This window comes from Lepidochelys kempii, chromosome 24 (assembly GCF_965140285.1).
Source record: "Lepidochelys kempii isolate rLepKem1 chromosome 24, rLepKem1.hap1, whole genome shotgun sequence".
In the NCBI taxonomy this organism is placed as follows: domain Eukaryota; kingdom Metazoa; phylum Chordata; order Testudines; family Cheloniidae; genus Lepidochelys; species Lepidochelys kempii.
The window spans coordinates 14,279,335-14,296,224 of record NC_136403.1 but is presented as its reverse complement, the minus strand read 5'-3'; the positions used below and the strand labels follow the sequence as shown (position 1 = coordinate 14,296,224).

Here is a 16,890-nt window from a genome sequence, read left to right as displayed (position 1 = left end):
CCACAACGGGCACTAATCGGCGCCCCCTGTTGGCCGCCCTCGTGGAGCTGCTGAATGGGCCATGGAGCCTGAACTCCCAGCTCCCCATGGATGCCGGGAGCCACGAGCCACCCCAGAAGACAGGGACCCAGGGGATTAAAAACACCAGCTCCTCCCAGGTCCAAAGGTCACTTTGCTGGGCAGGGAGCACCCGGCAGGGCCTCCAAAGGCTGAATGGCACCGGCTCTGCCCGGGTTCAAGGGTAGCTGGGGGGGCAGGGGTGAGAGCAGAGAGCCTGGGCCTGTTACACAACCCCACAGAGGGTTCCTACCGCAGGTGTGGGCTCTTCTCCTGGCCGAAGCCACCAGCACGGGCCCTAGAGTCGTTCCGGGAACACGCCAAGGAATCGGCTCAACTGGTGCTGAGGTGCAGCTGGCTCTGAGGGTGGGACAGCCAAGTAACAGCTTCACTCGCTCCCTGGAGCACAGTGCCCCCAGATGAGCCCCCTGCAGCACAATGTCCCCTGCAGCATCACATGGGGGCCAGCACTGATGCGAGGAGGTCTGTCTCTGTCCCAGCCTTGCCATGGCACGTGAGTACTTCACCCACAAGGGGTTGCTGTTCCCATGCCTGGATTACTCCCCCGAGGTGCTGAACTACGTGGAGAATGAATTCCAGGTGCAGGACGACGACGTCTTCAACGTCACCTACCCCAAGTCAGGTAGAGAAGAGCGGGGGCAAAGTGGAGTGTGTGTGCGGGAGTGGTGGAGGGGCAGGTGTTCCTGACACACACAAGGACATTAGATGGAAACACCAAACATTGCAGCGGGAAGGTTGCAATGTCACATGACCTGATTTCCTAGATGCCAGACCCCAGGCACACATACCCCCAGCCGAGAGCGAGACAAAACAGGCTGCTCTTTGGGGGACCTAACTCGCCCACCTGGTGCTAGGCTGGCTCTCTGCAGACGCACTCTGATCACAGGCTTTCTCCAGAGCCGCCGGCAGGGCCAGGAGACCCCTGAAACAGGGAAACAAGACCTTCGGATCTTAGCACTGTCAATTCAGCTCCGTGAATGTGGTGTGGGGGCTGGGAACCAGACTCCTGGATCCGATCCCCAGATCTGGGAAGGGGAGTCTGGTGGGTTAAAGCAGAAGGTCTGGGAGCCAGGATGGGACTCCTGGGTTCTCTCCCCAGCTCTGGGAGCGGAGAGGGACCCAGTGAGTCGAGGGATTATTTCAGGCCCATTAACCCTTTCACCCCCAGGCACTAACTGGATGCTGGAGATTCTGAGTCTGATCCGTTGTGATGGGGACCCCAGCTGGGTGCGCAGCGTGCTGAACTGGGAGCGGGCGCCCTGGGTGGACAACCAGAATGGGCTGAAGGCTGCCCTGAAATACCCCCCGCCCCGGCTGATCTGCTCCCACCTCCCCGTGCAGCTCTTCCCCAAGTCCCTGCAGCGCTCCAAGGCCAAGGTGAGAGGCAGGAGAGCAGGGGCTGTGGGTTGGGATTGAGGGGCACCAGCAGGGCTTTGCGTCAAGGGCTGCTGCTGGGTGTGAGTTACACCAATGTGGGCGTGTGAAAGTGCAGCCAGCGGGACTGGGCGATTCCTTCTCCCACCAGAGAGGGTGGGGAAGCGATGGCCCGGGGCGGGTGGCTCATCGCTGGGCTCACTTGGCACTCCCCTCCCCCAACTGGTAGCATGACGCCCCAGCAGTGACCCCCCCTCCTCACCTCTCCCCAGATCATCTACACCCTGCGCTGCCCCAAGGACGTCCTGGTCTCTCTCTACCACTTCTCCAAGCTGCTGCTCCTTCTCAAGGACCCTGGCTCACTGGATTCCTTCCTTGAGGACTTCCTGAGCGGGAATGGTGAGCAGCACCCCGGGCCCACAGGGGCCACCCTGGAGCCGGACGCCTGGGTTCCAAGCAAGTCACAAGTGCTTCAAGTTTGTGCATCCCCAGCAAGCTCTGACCAGCCCTTTGCCCAGAGCCCGGCACAGCTCAGAGCCCCCCTCCCGTAACAGCCGCAGCACAATCAGGGGTCTGCAAACACCGCTGACCTCCAGCCCCCACTCTCCTCCCAGCGCCAGGATGGAACCCGGGTGTCCCAGCTCCCAGGCCCCTGCTGTCCCCGGCAGACCAGGGTGGAGGGGCCGGGTGGAGCCGGGTCTGGGGTCACCATGCCGCTGTCCCCTGCACAGTGGCCTATGGCTCCTGGTTCGACCACGTCACCGGCTGGATGGGGCTGAAGGGGAACGAGAACTTCTTCCCCATCACCTACGAGGAGCTGCAGCAGGTAGGGAAACCCCACCCTTTGGGCCACGCCCACACATAACTCCGCCCCCTGATGACACCCACACATAGCCCCGACCGAAGGCCTCATCCTCCCATAACCCCGACCCCTGTGGACATGCCTGCACTTAACTCCGTCCCTGAGGCCATGCCCACATGTAGCCCCTCCCTGTGGCTATGCCCACATATAATCTCGCCCCTGGGGCCATGCCAACATGTAGCCCCTCCCTGTGAGCCTGACCCACACTTAACCACGCCCCAGGCAGCCGACGTGGCTTGTGGCCAAGGCCCTCTGCCCTCAGAGGCGTCTGTTTGTCTGGACCCAGTGGGGAGCAGTACCTTCCAGCTGGGGAACTGAGGCACCCATGGACCATAATAAAGTCACCCCAGATCCCACCCTTCATGGCAGCGGGTGTCTCCCCCAGGATCCACTGGGCAGCGTGCGGAGAATCTGCCACTTCCTGGGGAAGGAGCTGAGTGAGGAGCAAATGGCCGCTGTGGTGGAGAACGCCTCCTTCCAGAGCATGAAGGGGAACAAAATGTCCAACTTCTCCCAGGCGGAGGACCAGTACATGGACCACCAGAAGGGGGAGTTCTTGCGGAAAGGTGAGTCCAGGGTGGGGGCTGCGGGCCAGGATTAAGGGACACTGGCAGAGCTGAATGAGGCAGGGCTGGGAGACCCAGGGCTGCAGGTCCGGAGTGAGGGGCATGGGCAGAGCTTGCAGGGGCAGGACTGGGGAGCAGGGGCTGTGGGTTGGGAGTGAGGGGCACCCTAGACCATGTCCCTGTGGTTTGCAGGGATCTGCGGCGACTGGAGGAACCATCTCTCGGAGGCGCAGAGCCAACGATTCGACACCGTTTACCGGGAGCGGATGCAGGGTCTGGGCATGACCTTCCCCTGGGACTGACGGCCCTGCGCCCGCCACGTCTGTGCCCGCAATACACCAGCCCCGTGCCACCCACGTGCTGCTGTGCTTAGTGTGCCCTGGGAGATGCCCCCTGAGGCAGCGTCACTGGGCTGGGGCGTGTGACCAGCAGGGGGCAGCACCCACCCGTGGGCACCCATCGGGCAGATCTACATTTTTACTAATACGTGTGAACAAAGGGTTTCTTACTAAGAACAAAGACAGACACTGTAAATCTTGCTTTTGCCTAAACCAGATCGGTCTGTTGGGATAAGGGGACTAGAGAAGAGCAGTTAAAGTCTGACTGGGCACGGTGGGAATGTAATATACGAGTGCACACTTGAAAACTGCCTCAATTCCTTATCTCACGGCAAGGCCAAACAACCAGTTGGGGGGCAAGGGGAACTGGGGGTTCGGCATTTTTAGTAAACACTAAAAGCCAAAGAACGGCCTTGCCTTGGCCAGAGCACACCCTCACTCCTTACCCCTCCCATGGGCTACAAAAGGGGTGGGACAAAGACCCCAAGTCAGGACACATGACCATAGGTTGCAATGGGTGGGGCTAGGGTATATTTCGGTCTGCTAAGAAGTGGGTGTGACGGGTTGGATCACAGAAACCCGTTTGGGGCTGCCAACTGATGTGCCAGACTACTTCTGCCCCTGCTTTCCCTGCCAGCTAAGGACTCCAGCACCCTGTCTCGCTGAGCCAGACACGCCCGTCTGCTCCAACACAGACCCCGGGTCTGAACCACGGGCCCCAAAGCTGCTGACTTAGCTGAACGCAACTTCAGAAGTGTTCCTGCCTTTACCACTCAGGTGCCCAACTCCCAGTGGGGTCCAAACCCCAAATAAAATATACCTTCTTACTATATGTTCCATTGTATGCATCCGATGAAGTGGGCTGTAGTCCACGAAAGCTCATGCTCTAATAAATTTGTTAGTGTCTAAGGTGCCACAAGTCCTCCTGTTCTCTTTGCGGATACAGACTAACACGGCTGCTACTCTGAAACCTAAGGTTACTTCGAAATCAAGCCAGTACACAGCCAATATTCAGCACTTGGAATACAAAAATGATACATGCCTACAAATAGGATTAATAGATTCAGTAGATCATAACCTTTACACAGATATGTTACATGGCATGAGTAGCATAAAAGATATTCCGGTTATGTCATAGCTATATTCATAAGCATACTTTCCTAAAGGCTTATGCGAGGCACCGTCACTGGGGGAATGGGGACTAGGAATGGGGAACAGGGACACAGACAAGGCTCTGCGGCGTCAGAGCTGGGAAGGGAACGCTGGGGAACAGACTCCGCTGGTGTGTAGAGTGATGGATATGTCTGCTTGCATCTAACCCCACTAAACATCGCATTGCCCACATGTTGGACTTGTGATCTTCTGCTTTCTGTGTGCATGACAAGAACTAGGGGAGGGGGTGAAGGGAAAGCCCTCTAAGAGAGCCCACTCCCCTCCCAGAGCTGGGGATAGAACCCAGGAGTCCTGGGTCCCCTCCTGGCCTCTCTGGGCTGCACTGTGGTGCCCCTGCCTCAATAACTCCGTATGTCCATCCTGTACAGCCCAGACCACATCAGGCCAAGTCTGGGCTGGGATCCAGGCAGCGGAGCTGGAACAGTTTGTACGGTAGGGGTACTGAGAGGCACTGAACCAAACTGTAAACCCTGGATATAATGGAAACCACTTCAAGCCAGGGGGTGCAGCAGCAACCCTGCACTGCTAGTCCCAGCACTATGGACAGGGTGGAGGGGCAGAGTTAAGGGGATTTCAGGCAGCATCTTCACTCTACATTGCCACGGGAAGCATCCCCCAGCCCGGTGACTGGGTCCCAGCTGGGCTTGGCTCTTGACCTGGGGATTCACAGGGCTCTGGGGGCAATGCCCAGCCCAGCGCTCAGCATAGGAGCTGTTTTCCCAGCACAGGGAACCCAGGGGGTCTGATTCCACCCAGCCGAGTGGGAGCTGGGGTGGGTCTGGCCCCGCTTTAACTCTTTGAGTTCTCAGCACAGCCTTCAGATGGGGGGGTTCTCAGCCCTGGGGATGGGGGGATGGGTGGGCAGTGGAGTGGCTGGGGGAGCAGGGAGGGTGGGGTAAGAGACGCAGGGGCAGCAAGAGGGCGAGTGGCCCCAGTGACTCCTATGGAGACACGTACACACAATCCCACGCACAGACCTACACACACTCTCTGCCGGTGGCCAGGGATGGTGCGCACACCCCCACATTCCCAGTCTCTCCCCGTCTAGACACCACGGACAGTTCCCTTCACCTCAGAGAGATGTCAGCAGCGACCAGCTTGGAGCAAAGCCAGCTGAGCCCTTTAGCCGCTGTGTCTGCAAAAGAGAGACTCGCTCTGGGGCAGTCGGATGGGACCAGGGACCTTTCCCCTCTGCGGGGGGACCAGCTCCGGTCTGGCCCCAGGACGTGGACTGGCTGGCTCAAGGGGGATGGGGCATGGGACATGGGGCCTTACCCCTCCAGGCTGGCTTGGGGGCAGGGGCAGTACAGGGATTAGCTGTATCCTTAGGGAGAAGACAGCTGCAAACCTGACCCCACAAGAGGAACTTGGGGGGCGGGGAGGGAGGGATAGCTCAGTGATTTGAGCATTGGCCTGCTAAACCCAGGGTTGTGAGTTCAATCCTTGAGGGGGCCATTTAGGGATCTGGGGCAAAAATTGGGGACTGGTTCTGCTTTGAGCAGGGGGTTGGACTAGATGACCTCCTGGAGTCTTCCAACCTGGAGATTCTATGATTCTATGAATTGACTGGTGCCCCCTGTTGGCCACCCCAGGAGACAGGTTGGGGTCTGAGTTCCCACCTCTCTGTTGGCAGGGGGTGGCGACCCAAGCTGGGCGGCTTAAACCCCCACACTCCAAAGCCTGGTAACCATCCCCCACTGCCATGAAAGCACACAGATCAGTGACCCCTCCCCGGGATGGGAATGGCAGGATCTGACACACACCTGGCCCCTCCACTCCGACACAAAACCTCAGGCACCTGAGGCAGCTGGGAAGGGGTGCAGGGACCTGCCAGACACAGGCCACCCAGAGTTATGAGCTGCCTGGGATGACGCAGGGCCCTGGGAGGTTAAAGGCACCAGCTCCTCCCAGGTCCAAAGGTCTCCGTGCCTGCCAGGACCTCCAAAGACTGAACGGCTCTGCTCGGGTCCAAGGGTAGCTGGGGTGGGGCAGGGGGAGAGCAGAGAGCCTGGGCCTGTTACACAACCCCACAGAGGGCTCCTACCCCAGGCGCTGGCTGTTCTCCCGGCTGCAGACACCAGCACGGGCCCTAGAGTTGTTCCGGGAACACGCCAAGGAATCAGCTCAACAGGTGCCGAGGTGCAGCTGGCTCTGGGGTGGGACAGCCAAGGAAGACCCTCACCCTGCTCCCTGCAGAGCCGAGCATCCGATTGCCAGGCTGAGGCACTGGAGTCTCCTGACTTTCAGGAGAGTGGCCCCCACACCACTCCCTGCAGTATAGCTCCCCTAGTCGTGCCTGGGGTCCAGCACTGGTGCTGGGAGGTCTGTCTCTGTCCCAGCCTTGCTATGGCACGTGAATACTTCACCCACAAGGGGTTGCTGTTTCCATGCCTGGATTACTCCCACGAGGCTCTGAGCTACGTGGAGAATGAATTCCAGGTGCGGGATGACGATGTCTTCAACGTCACCTACCCCAAGTCAGGTAGGGGAAAGCGGGGGTTTGGGACGGGGGGTTTCCTGACACACACATGGACACCAAACCTGGTAGCTGGAAGGCTGCAATGTCACATGACCTGATTTCCTCAATGCCAGACCCCAGGCACTCAGACTCCCCAGCCCTGTGTGAGAGAAAGCAGGCTGCTCGCTGGGGGTCCAAAGCACCCACCTGGCACTAGGCTGGCTCTCTGCAGCTGCACTCCGATCACAGGCTTTCTCCAGAGCCGCTGGCAGGGCCAGGGGACCCCTGAGACAGCAAAACAAGAGCTTTGGATTTAGGACTCTCAGTGCACCTCAGCTGGGGGCTGGGAGCCAGGACTCCTGGGTTCTCTCCCCGGCTCTGGGAGCAGAGGGGGACTCAGCAGTTGAGGGGTTGTTTCAGGCCCATTAACCCCTTCATCCCCAGGCACTAACTGGATGCTGGAAATCCTGAGTCTGATCCGTTGTGACGGGGACCCCGGCTGGGTGCGCAGCGTGCTGAACTGGGAGCGGGGTCCCTGGCTGGAGACTCACCTGGGGATGGAGGTTACCCTGAAATACCCCCCACCCCGGCTGCTTTGCTCCCATCTCCCCGTGCAGCTCTTCCCCAAGTCCCTGCAGCGCTCCAAGGCCAAGGTGAGTGGTGGGAGAGCGGGGGCTGCGGGTCAGATTTGAGGGGCACCGGCAGGGCTGTGCGTCGGGAGGGGGGTGAAATCAGGGCTGCTGCTGGGTGTGAGTTACACCAATGTGGGTGTGCGAAAGTGCAGCCAGCGGGATGCGGCGATTCCTTCTCCCTCTGGAGAGGGTGGGGAAGTGACGGCCCAGGGTGGGTGGCTAATCACTGTGTTCACTTGGCACCCACCTCCCCCAATTGGTAGCATGACGCCCCAGCAGTGACCCCCCTCCCCACCTCTCCCCAGATCATCTACACCCTGCGCTGCCCCAAGGATGTCCTGGTCTCTCTCTACCACTTCTCCAAGCTGCTGCGCCTGTTCAAGGACCCTGGCTCACTGGACTCCTTCTTCGAGGACTTCCTGAGCGGGAATGGTGAGCAGCACCCCGGGCCCGCAGGGGCCACTCTGGAGCTGGGCGCCTGGGTTCCAACAAAGTCACAAGTACTTTGAGTTTGTGCATCCCCAGCCAGCTCTGACCAGCCCTTTGCCCAGAGCCCGGCACAGCTCAGAGCCCCCCTCCCCAAACAGCCGCAGCACAATCAGGGGTCTGCAAACACCGCTGACCTCCAGCCCCCACTCTCCTCCCAGCGCCAGGATGGAACCCGGGTGTCCCAGCTCCCAGGCCCCTTTTGCACCTGGCAGACCAGGGTGGAGGGGCCGGGTAGAGCCGGGTCTGGGGTCACCATGCCGCTGTCCCCTGCACAGTGGCCTATGGCTCCTGGTTCGACCACGTCACCGGCTGGATGGGGCTGAAGGGGAACGAGAACTTCTTCCCCATCACCTACGAGGAGCTGCAGCAGGTAAGGAAACCCCACCCTTTGGGCCACGCCCACACGTAACTCTGCCCCCTGATGACACCCACACATAGCCCCGACTGAAGGCCTCATCCTCCCATAACCCCGATCCCTGTGGACACCCCTGCACATAAAAGCGCCCTGTGGTTATGCCCACATATAATCCTGCCCCCTGGGGCCAGGCCCACATGTGGACATGCCTGCACTTAACTCTGTCCCTGAGGCCATGCCCACATGTAGCCCCTCCCTGTGGCTATGCCCACATATAATCCTTCCCCTGGGGCCATGCCAACATGTAGCCTATCTCCCTGTGAGCCAAACCCACACTTAACCACGCCCCAGGCATCCGACGTGGCTTGTGGCCAAGGCCCTCTGCCCTCAGAGGCATCTGTTTGTCTGGACCCAATGGGGAGCAGTACCTTGCAGGTGGGGAAACTGAGGCACCCATGGACCATTATAAAGTCACCCCAGATCCCACCCTTCATGGAAGTGAGTGTCTCCCCCAGGATCCACTGGGCAGCGTGCGGAGAATCAGCCACTTCCTGGGGAAGGAGCTGAGTGAGGAGCAAGTGGCCGCTGTGGTGGAGAACGCCTCCTTCCAGAGCATGAAGGGGAACAAAATGTCCAACTTCTCCCAGGCGGAGGACGAGTATGTGGACCACCAGAAGGGGGAGCTCTTGCGGAAAGGTGAGTCCAGGGTGGGGGCTGCGGGCCAGGATTAAGGGGCACTGGCAGAGCTGAATGAGGCAGGGCTGGGAGACCCAGGGCTGCAGGTCCGGAGTGAGGGGCATGGGCAGAGCTTGCAGGGGCAGGACTGGGGAGCAGGGGCTGTGGGTTGGGAGTGAGGGGCACCCTAGACCATGTCCCTGTGGTTTGCAGGGATCTGCGGCGACTGGAGGAACCATCTCTCGGAGGCGCAGAGCCAACGATTCGACACCGTTTACCGGGAGCAGATGCAGGGTCTGGGCATGACCTTCCCCTGGGACTGACGGCCCTGCGCCCGCCACGTCTGTGCCCGCAATACACCAGCCCCGTGCCACCCACGTGCTGCTGTGCTTAGTGTGCCCTGGGAGATGCCCCCTGGGGCAGCGTCATTAGCGCATCTGCAATAGGCAGAGCCGGCTGGGCCTGTGTCCAGCAAGAGATCGGCTCTGGATTCTAAGAAATAAAACCGGGTGACATGGCAGCCGGAACTTACACACACACACTCTCTCTCCCCTGCCCCCATTCCAAGGGGCGTGATTGCTGGTGACCCACTTCCCAGGTAGCGCCCGGCAACACCCCCAGGGCCCAGGATGCTGTCACCCTAGGCAAGGAGGCATCAGCCCCACCCAGCTCCGCCCCTAGGGAAGTCAATGGCAAGACAGGGCCAAAAGGGTGATCCACTGGAGGTAGCCTGAGCCCTCGTGTGCAGGGGCCCATGGGGATGTGGTGGGGGGGCTCCCCACACCTTGGAGTCCACGATGCGGAGGGTGAGTCCATGGGCCATCTCAACAGCATGAGGTGTTGGCAGGATCACAGGGCTCTGCTGGGCCATGGAATCCCCTCCTGGCTAGCGCAGGAACCCAGCAGATCAGCCCGGTCCCCAAACTGTCCAGTTCCATCCTCGGAGAAGTGGGGGAGTTAGCCCCCAACACCAATTGGGGGGCTGTTTATTAGGTGTGCCTCATTACAGGAGTGCCTAGGACCCCAGTCACGGCCCAGGACCCCCTTGCGCTTGGTGCTGTACAAACACAGAACAAACAGGCAGTCCCACCCCAAAGAGCTGACAAGCTAAAACAGGAAGCACCAGGTGGAGACAGACGGACAAACTGGCTGGCGACTTGGTGAGCATCCGGCACTGGTCAGCGTGACAGGCAGCTCACTAGTGGCCGAACTGTTGTCAAGTGTTTTGCCGGTCTCCCGGCCATGGCAAGATTGGAGGGTGACCACAGCGGCCTTGCGGATGGCTCCAGGTGTGGGGAGAGCGCGGAGGGGCTGGCTCGGGAACGGGCCGCACTGGTGGCCAGGCAGGCAGGCCTATGGGCAGCAGGAGCCGACAGCTGAGAGCGCTGGAGAGACGCTGGGCAGGGCAGGCAGTGGGTGGGAAGGGCCTTGGGAGAAGCCAAGTGGCCTGTGTCACAGTGCTGGGGACGAGGGAGCCAGTGGGGGCTGCAGAGAGGAGCATCCCCACGTGGGCAGAGCCCCAGGCGCGAAGGGTCTCGCCAGCAGTTTTCTGAGCGTAGGCCCGAAAGCTCATCCCTGCCGAGTTCGCCCGGCTCTACGTTCGCAGCTGCCCATGCGCGACGGGGGCTCACCCAGCCCAGCTGCCCAGGCCTCCGGCCGCCTGCCTCTGCACCCGGCCCAGGCTGGGCTCCTCCTGTTTGCCCACGCGGCAACTGGAGATGGATGCGCTCGGCCCAGCCTGGCCAATGGCTGACTCACTCCTCTGCTCGGTGAATATTGGCCGTCAGGGCGGAGGGGTGTTGTCCCCATCCTGCCTGTCCTTGTCCTGAGCCCAGGGCCCGAGGCAGAGGGCGATGTGGCCACCTGGGCTGCACCGCCCCCCCCCGCCCCCACAGCATCACCCGATGCCCTCCCAGGGCAGCAGCACATGCCCTTACGACAGGAGAATGTCGCACAGGGCAGGGCTCTTGCCTGGCTCTGGGAGGGGAGTGGGGTCTAGTGGTTAGAACAGGGTCAGGGGTGCGTGCTGGGCGCCAGGACTCCTGGATTCTCTCCCCAGCTCTGGCAGGGGAGTGGGGTTTAGTGCTTACAGCCACCTGTGCCCCTCCCACACCTGCTCTTGTAGGGGCTGGGAGATGGGCTGGGCCCTGGGTCAGAGGCTCTTCCCACCCCACCCCCCCCACCCCCAAGGAAGGAGGATCCCAGCTGGGATTAGTTGAATAAATGGGGCAGCAGCCCTGTATGCCACAGGGATCTGCAGCTGCTTAACCCTTTAGTGTCTGCACGTGGAGGTGGGACCTGATCAAAATGGAATGGAGGATGATGGAAGAATGGGATCGGGTGGGTTAGAGCAGGGGGATGGGAGCCAGGACTCCTGGGTTCTATCCTGCTCTCGGTGGGAAAAGGCAGGTGTTGGCTCCTTTGTGAACCCCAGGCTGAGCAGCTGCTGCCAGAGCCTTTTGCATACCTTGGGCCATGGCCTCCGTTCTGGGAGGGAGGTTTAACTTGAGGTATATTGGGGGAGTCCTGTGGCATTGCTGGTCCTTGTATCCAGATGCCCCTGAGCAGCTCACTGCATCTCAAAGCCTGGCCTGGAATCACTCCAGCCCCAAGCACCAGCCCCTAGCTCCAGGTTAAGGACATGAAGGTCTTTGTGTCCCCCAGTGCAGGGGGCTCGGCTCCCATCTGAGTGCTGGGGTCCGGGGCTGTACTGGGGCAAGGGGGAACCAACCAAAAGGAGCAGGGACCGCTCCCCCACATGAAATCAGACCCTTTTGAAGCAGCCGGTTTGCGTTCCACCCAGTCCTCCAAGGGAGAACGTGGGATGCCGAGATAACCTCCCACCCTGCAACCCACTCACCTGACCAGCTTGTCTCAGGCGTGGTCAAAGGGAGCCTAGAGTGTCCACTCCAGCGGTGGCTGCATCTCAGCGCCGGACGAGCCATCCCCATGCGGTGTCACCATGCGGCTGTTCCCTGGCTGCCCTGCCCCAGAGGTGGCTGCAGCTGTGTTCCAGCCCAGAGAGAACCACTCTACCTGATCCCACCCTGATACGACTCGGTCCAGTTCTGTGCTTCCCATGGCCGGGCGGGCGGGGATACTGTCATTGTTGGATGAAAGTAATAATTAATACATTTATATTATGGGGGAGTGTGAGAAAGATTGGCCCAGTACAGACCCCAGATTTGGCCTGACCATTAAAAACAAATATGCCTCCCAGCTTGCTGAGTCTGTGCTAATCGAATTATGCCTGTCTGTTCACGAGGTCTATGTTAATTGTAGAAGCACATCCTGAAACATCCTGTTCTAAAGTGATAAGATTATCATTAAGGACAGCTACTGTTACAGCTGTTTTCCCAAACTCAAGAATGAGATCTGGTAAGCCCCACTCTTGCGTTTTTATCCTGCTTGTTTTCTTTTCATATGTAACAAGTGGCCGTGGGAGCCAGCTGAGGTCACTGAATTAGAGTGAACTGCAAACAGAACGGGGCAGACAAACCCCAAAAGCTGGTGGATATTCCAATACTTAGATTTACCAGCCCGCAGAAAACAGCTTCTATACGACCTTACCGCACGGGTTTCTCAGAAGTCAAACAACACAGTTCCCTTCAAGTCCCCAGCCTTAGGCCTCCCTCCAGACACACATGTCAGATATGATGATGGTGGCTGAACATCTTATCTCACCATCATAAATAAAAGGTTCTCCCAATCCCAAAGGATCAGGCCCCAGACCCAGGTCCAATTGTAACTTAGATCGTACCCAAAATACTTTGGCTTATAGCCAATTCTTAGTAACTAAACTAAAAATTATTAAAAAAGAAAAGAGAGAGAGTGTTGATTAAAAGATCGATCTACGACAGACTTGAATTCAATTCTTGAGGTTCAGATACAGAGCAGAGATGAGGTTTGTAGTTGTCAAAAGTCCTGTTAGAAACAGTCCACAGGATATAGTCCAATGTCCATATCCAGGGTGACTCCAGTCAGTGACTGGGGATTTCAATCCTTATGGCTTAGGGTTTCCCCTTCTTGAAACCCAAAGCGGATCTGAGATGAAGAAGAATCCTGTCCCAGGGTATTTATACATTTCCTGCAGCCTTTTGGCCCGAGAAAACAATAGGCTTAACTTTCCTTCTCCCAAACATCGTGGCGATTAGCACAGGATAATTTATCCATTAAACAGTTCAGATACAGGTTACCACAACCTTCCAAGAGACATATAGACAATAATACTATTTCACTCCAGTGTCTTCCGAAATGTTAATATTCCTTTTTTTGGTCTTTGAATCAAAGCTATAGCAATAGACAAGACTTGTTTGCTTACATCACAAGACCTGAGCAAACATCTACCCTTCTACCTCTAACAATGCAGGCTGCATTTCAAAGCTCTGTTCATTTACATGTCTTCCTAACCAATCCCTAAAGTTCGGCCATGGGTCAGGTCAGTCTGTGAGTTAATTAACTCTTTCTGGCCCTGTCACCTGTCAATTAAATATTATATTACGCTCATAAGGTCACACCCCACTCTTGCATTTTTATCCTGCTTGTTTTCTTGTCACAGGTAACACGTGGTATGAATAGGTCTGTTGGAGCCTGTCGTGCCCCAGTGATTTCAGAATGGTTTTGTTAAAGGACTTGGTAATAAAATGCAGATGTGATAGGAAATATGTTATGTGAAATGGAGTGTGATTGGGGTTGTCTGTTTGGATGAGTAATAAAAGGTGGAGGCCTTAGAATCATAGTAAATGACAGGACCGTGTGGCCGAAGAATGCGCTGGGCGATAAGCCTGAGGACACACCAGAATCCACCCCAACCGCCCCAAGGACGGGGGGCCAAAGAACCGAAGAGGACTGTCATTGCTGTACCATCTGCGTGATTGGCTATCACTTCAAACGTGAGAACAGCATGACGAGGTAAACCCCGTAGACTTGTATGAGGACGGATCCCTATAGCGAGACCTGAAAGACTGAGGACTTTGGGTCTGTTTCTGCAACCAACTTCAAGGAGCATCGGATGCACATCTGACAAGGCCCGGCTCCATCCTCGTGTCCAGGCCGCCTCGCCAGTGACTTGGCCCAAGTAACTTCTAGGCTGGTAACTATAATAACAACCTTGCAGAACTTTTGAGTGTGTGTGAATGACAGGTTTCAGAGTAGCAGCCGTGTTAGTCTGTATTCGCAAAAAGAAAAGGAGGACTTGTGGCACCTTAGAAACTAACCAATTTATTTGAGCATAAGCTTTCGTGAGCTACAGCTCACTTCATCGGATGCATAAGAAATGTGGGGATCTAAAGGATACCTTTTGGGAAAAGCAGTGTTATCTCCTCCTCCCTTCCTTTCCCAGCTACATAAGCGAGCCCTGGGTCGTGGCCCCTCCGTCCCTCCCCTGAGAACTGCAGATTGAGGGAGATTTATGGCAACAGATTATTTTTTCAAGGTAAAAATGCGTGTATGGCGTGCGTAATGCTGCAAACAGTGGAGAGGGGTGGGCATACTAACAGTATGCGTGTTTCGATTACTTAATAAGGGTTTTGGGGGTATTGTAATGGATGTAGGCGTTGCCTATTAACTTAAATAAAAAGAGTGTGATGTAATTAATCCAGTGCTCACTCGACAGCTGGGTCAAGGGGAACAAGTACTGCAATAAAGGATCCCATCTTCTCAATCCGCCTCTGTGTCAACCTGCTCTTTTTTTCCTAACATCTAGTTCCTTTTTGAACCCTGTTATGCTCTTGGTCTTCACAACATCCTCTGGCAAGGAGTTCCACAGGTTGACTGTACGTTGTGTGAAGAAATACTTCCTTTTATTTGTTTTAAACCTGCTGCTTATTAATTTCATTTACAAGAACTCCTAGTTCTTGTGTTATGAGAAGTAGTAAACAACACTGCCTTATCTACTTTCTCGAGAGCAGTCATGATATAGACCTCAATCATATCTCCCTTTAGCCATCTCTTTTCCAAGTTGAAAAGTCCCAGTCTTATTAATCTCTCCTCATACGGAAGCTGTTCCATACTCCTGATCATTTTTGTTGCCCTTTTCTGAACTTTTTCTAATTCCAATATATCTTTTTTGAGATGGGGCGACCACATCTGCACACAGTATTCAAGATGTGGGTGTACCATTGATTTATATGGAGGCAACATGATATCGTCTGTCCTATTATCTATCCCTTTCTTAATGATTCCCAGCATTCTGTTTGCTTTTTTGACTGCCGCTGCACATTGAGTGGATGTTTTCAGAGAACTATCCACCATGACTCCAAGATCTCTTTCTTGATTGGTAACAGCTAACGTAGACCCCATCGTTTTATATGTATAGTTGGGACTATGTTTTCCAATGTGCTTTACTTTGCATTTATCAACATTAAATTTCATCTGCCATTTTGTTGCCCAGTCACCCAGTTTTGAGAGATCCTTTTGTAGCTCTTCGCATTCTGTCTGGGTCTTAACTATCTTTAGTAATTTTGTATCATCTGGAAATTTTGCCACCTCACTGTTTACCCCTTTTTCCAGCTCATTTATGAATATGTTGAATAGGACTGGTCCCGGAACAGACTCCTGGGGACACCACTATTTACCTCTCTCCATTCTGAAAACTGACCATTTATTCCTACCCTTTGTTTCCTATCTTTTAACCAGTTACCAGTCGATGAGAGAACCTTCCCTCTTTTCCCATGGCAGCTTACTTTGCATAAGAGCATTTGGTGAGGGACCTTGTCAAAGGCTTTCTGAAAATCTGAAAAAGTACACTATATCCACTGGATGCCTTTGGTCCACATGTTTGTTGACCCCCTCAAAGAATTCTAGTATATTGGTGAGGCATGATTTCCCTTTACTAAAACCATGTTGACTCTTCCTCAACAAATTACGTTCTTCTATATGTCTGACAACATTGTTCTTTATTATAGTTTCAACCAGTTTGCCTGGTGCTGAAGTCAGGCGTACAGGCCTGTAATTGCCGGGATAACCTCTGGAGCCCTTTTAAAAAATTGGTGTCTGTGATGGGGCGGAGCAGCCCCGCACTGGTACCACAAGGGTTAACCCTTCCTTCCTAGCAGAGGAAGCCATGCCCCTGGGGCTCCGCTGGGCATGCTCCAACTTGAGAACAAGGGGATCTTGCCAGTTCTAGGACTCTGGGTCAGAACAAGGTGGAGAGGGCGGGCCTGGGTCCACCTACCCCTGGCACGGGAATCCTATGGACCCTGGCCATTGGGCCACACTGCCTGCACGTTTGGGGGTCAGTTACCCAGAGTCTGGCCGCTAGGCTGCACTACCCTGCTTGCGAGGGGGATTGTGTGGACTCTGGCCATTGGGCCGCACTGCTCTGGTGCTGGGAGTGATTTATATGAACTCTGGCCGTTAGGGCACACTACCCCGACCAAGGGGTGATTGCGTGGAGGGAGGCTATTAGGCCGCATCGGGCCGCTCACAGAGAGGTGAGCACGTGAACTTGGGAGTAGAGAGGTTCTGACACCCCATTTCTCCCCCCCGCCCCAAAGGGGCTGTGCGGTGCCAGGCCCACCCCAGTATCACATTAGCTACCCTCCAGTCATCTGGTACAGAAGCTGATTTAAATGACAGGCTACAGACTACAGTTGGTAGTTCTGCAATTTCACCTTTGAGTTCCTTCAGAACTCTTGGGTGAATCCCATCTGGCCCTGGTGTCTTATTGCAGTTTAATGTATCAATTTGTTCCAAAACCTCCTCTAATGATACCTCAATCTGGGACAGTTCCTCACATCTGTCACCTAAAAAGAATGGCTCGGGTTTGGGAATCTCCCTCACATCCTCAGCCGTGAAGACCGATGCAAAGAATTCATAAGACCAATGCAAAGAACTCATTTAGTTTCTCCGCAATGGCCTTATCATCCTTGAGGGCTCCTTTAGCACCTC

At 56.1% G+C, this 16,890-nt stretch overlaps 2 protein-coding genes across 3 annotated transcripts; both read left to right on the top strand.

Moving 5' to 3' along the window:
* The first annotated feature begins 505 nt into the window (after window positions 1-505).
* On the top strand, window positions 506-4,037 carry LOC140902581 (sulfotransferase 2B1). The gene is made up of 6 exons (XM_073322807.2): window positions 506-700; window positions 1,247-1,455; window positions 1,725-1,851; window positions 2,184-2,278; window positions 2,700-2,880; window positions 3,073-4,037. Exons 1-6 carry the CDS (start codon window positions 565-567, stop codon window positions 3,180-3,182), a joined length of 858 nt encoding a protein of 285 aa, XP_073178908.1. The 5' UTR covers window positions 506-564; the 3' UTR covers window positions 3,183-4,037.
* Window positions 4,038-6,357: 2,320 nt separating this feature from the next.
* Window positions 6,358-9,539, top strand: LOC140902580 (sulfotransferase 2B1). Of its 2 annotated transcripts, none has more exons than XM_073322805.2 (6): window positions 6,358-6,873; window positions 7,294-7,502; window positions 7,787-7,913; window positions 8,246-8,340; window positions 8,841-9,021; window positions 9,214-9,539. In XM_073322805.2, the coding sequence occupies exons 1-6, from the start codon at window positions 6,738-6,740 to the stop codon at window positions 9,321-9,323; spliced, it is 858 nt and encodes a 285-aa protein (XP_073178906.1). In that variant the 5' UTR covers window positions 6,358-6,737; the 3' UTR covers window positions 9,324-9,539. The 2 variants fall into 2 exon arrangements, with proteins under 2 accessions (XP_073178906.1, XP_073178907.1); XM_073322806.2 differs by having other exon boundaries at window positions 6,359-6,530.
* The last annotated feature ends 7,351 nt before the right edge of the window (window positions 9,540-16,890 follow it).

Coding starts and splice junctions, on each gene's coding strand:
- LOC140902580 (XM_073322805.2), top strand. CDS start 6,738: ATGGCACGTGAATACTTCACCCACAAGGGGTTGCTGTTTCCATGCCTG. Junction 6,874..7,293: donor CGTCACCTACCCCAAGTCAG/GTAGGGGAAAGC, acceptor CTTCATCCCCAG/GCACTAACTGGATGCTGGAA. Junction 9,022..9,213: donor GGGGGAGCTCTTGCGGAAAG/GTGAGTCCAGGG, acceptor TGTGGTTTGCAG/GGATCTGCGGCGACTGGAGG.
- LOC140902581 (XM_073322807.2), top strand. CDS start 565: ATGGCACGTGAGTACTTCACCCACAAGGGGTTGCTGTTCCCATGCCTG. Junction 701..1,246: donor CGTCACCTACCCCAAGTCAG/GTAGAGAAGAGC, acceptor TTTCACCCCCAG/GCACTAACTGGATGCTGGAG. Junction 2,881..3,072: donor GGGGGAGTTCTTGCGGAAAG/GTGAGTCCAGGG, acceptor TGTGGTTTGCAG/GGATCTGCGGCGACTGGAGG.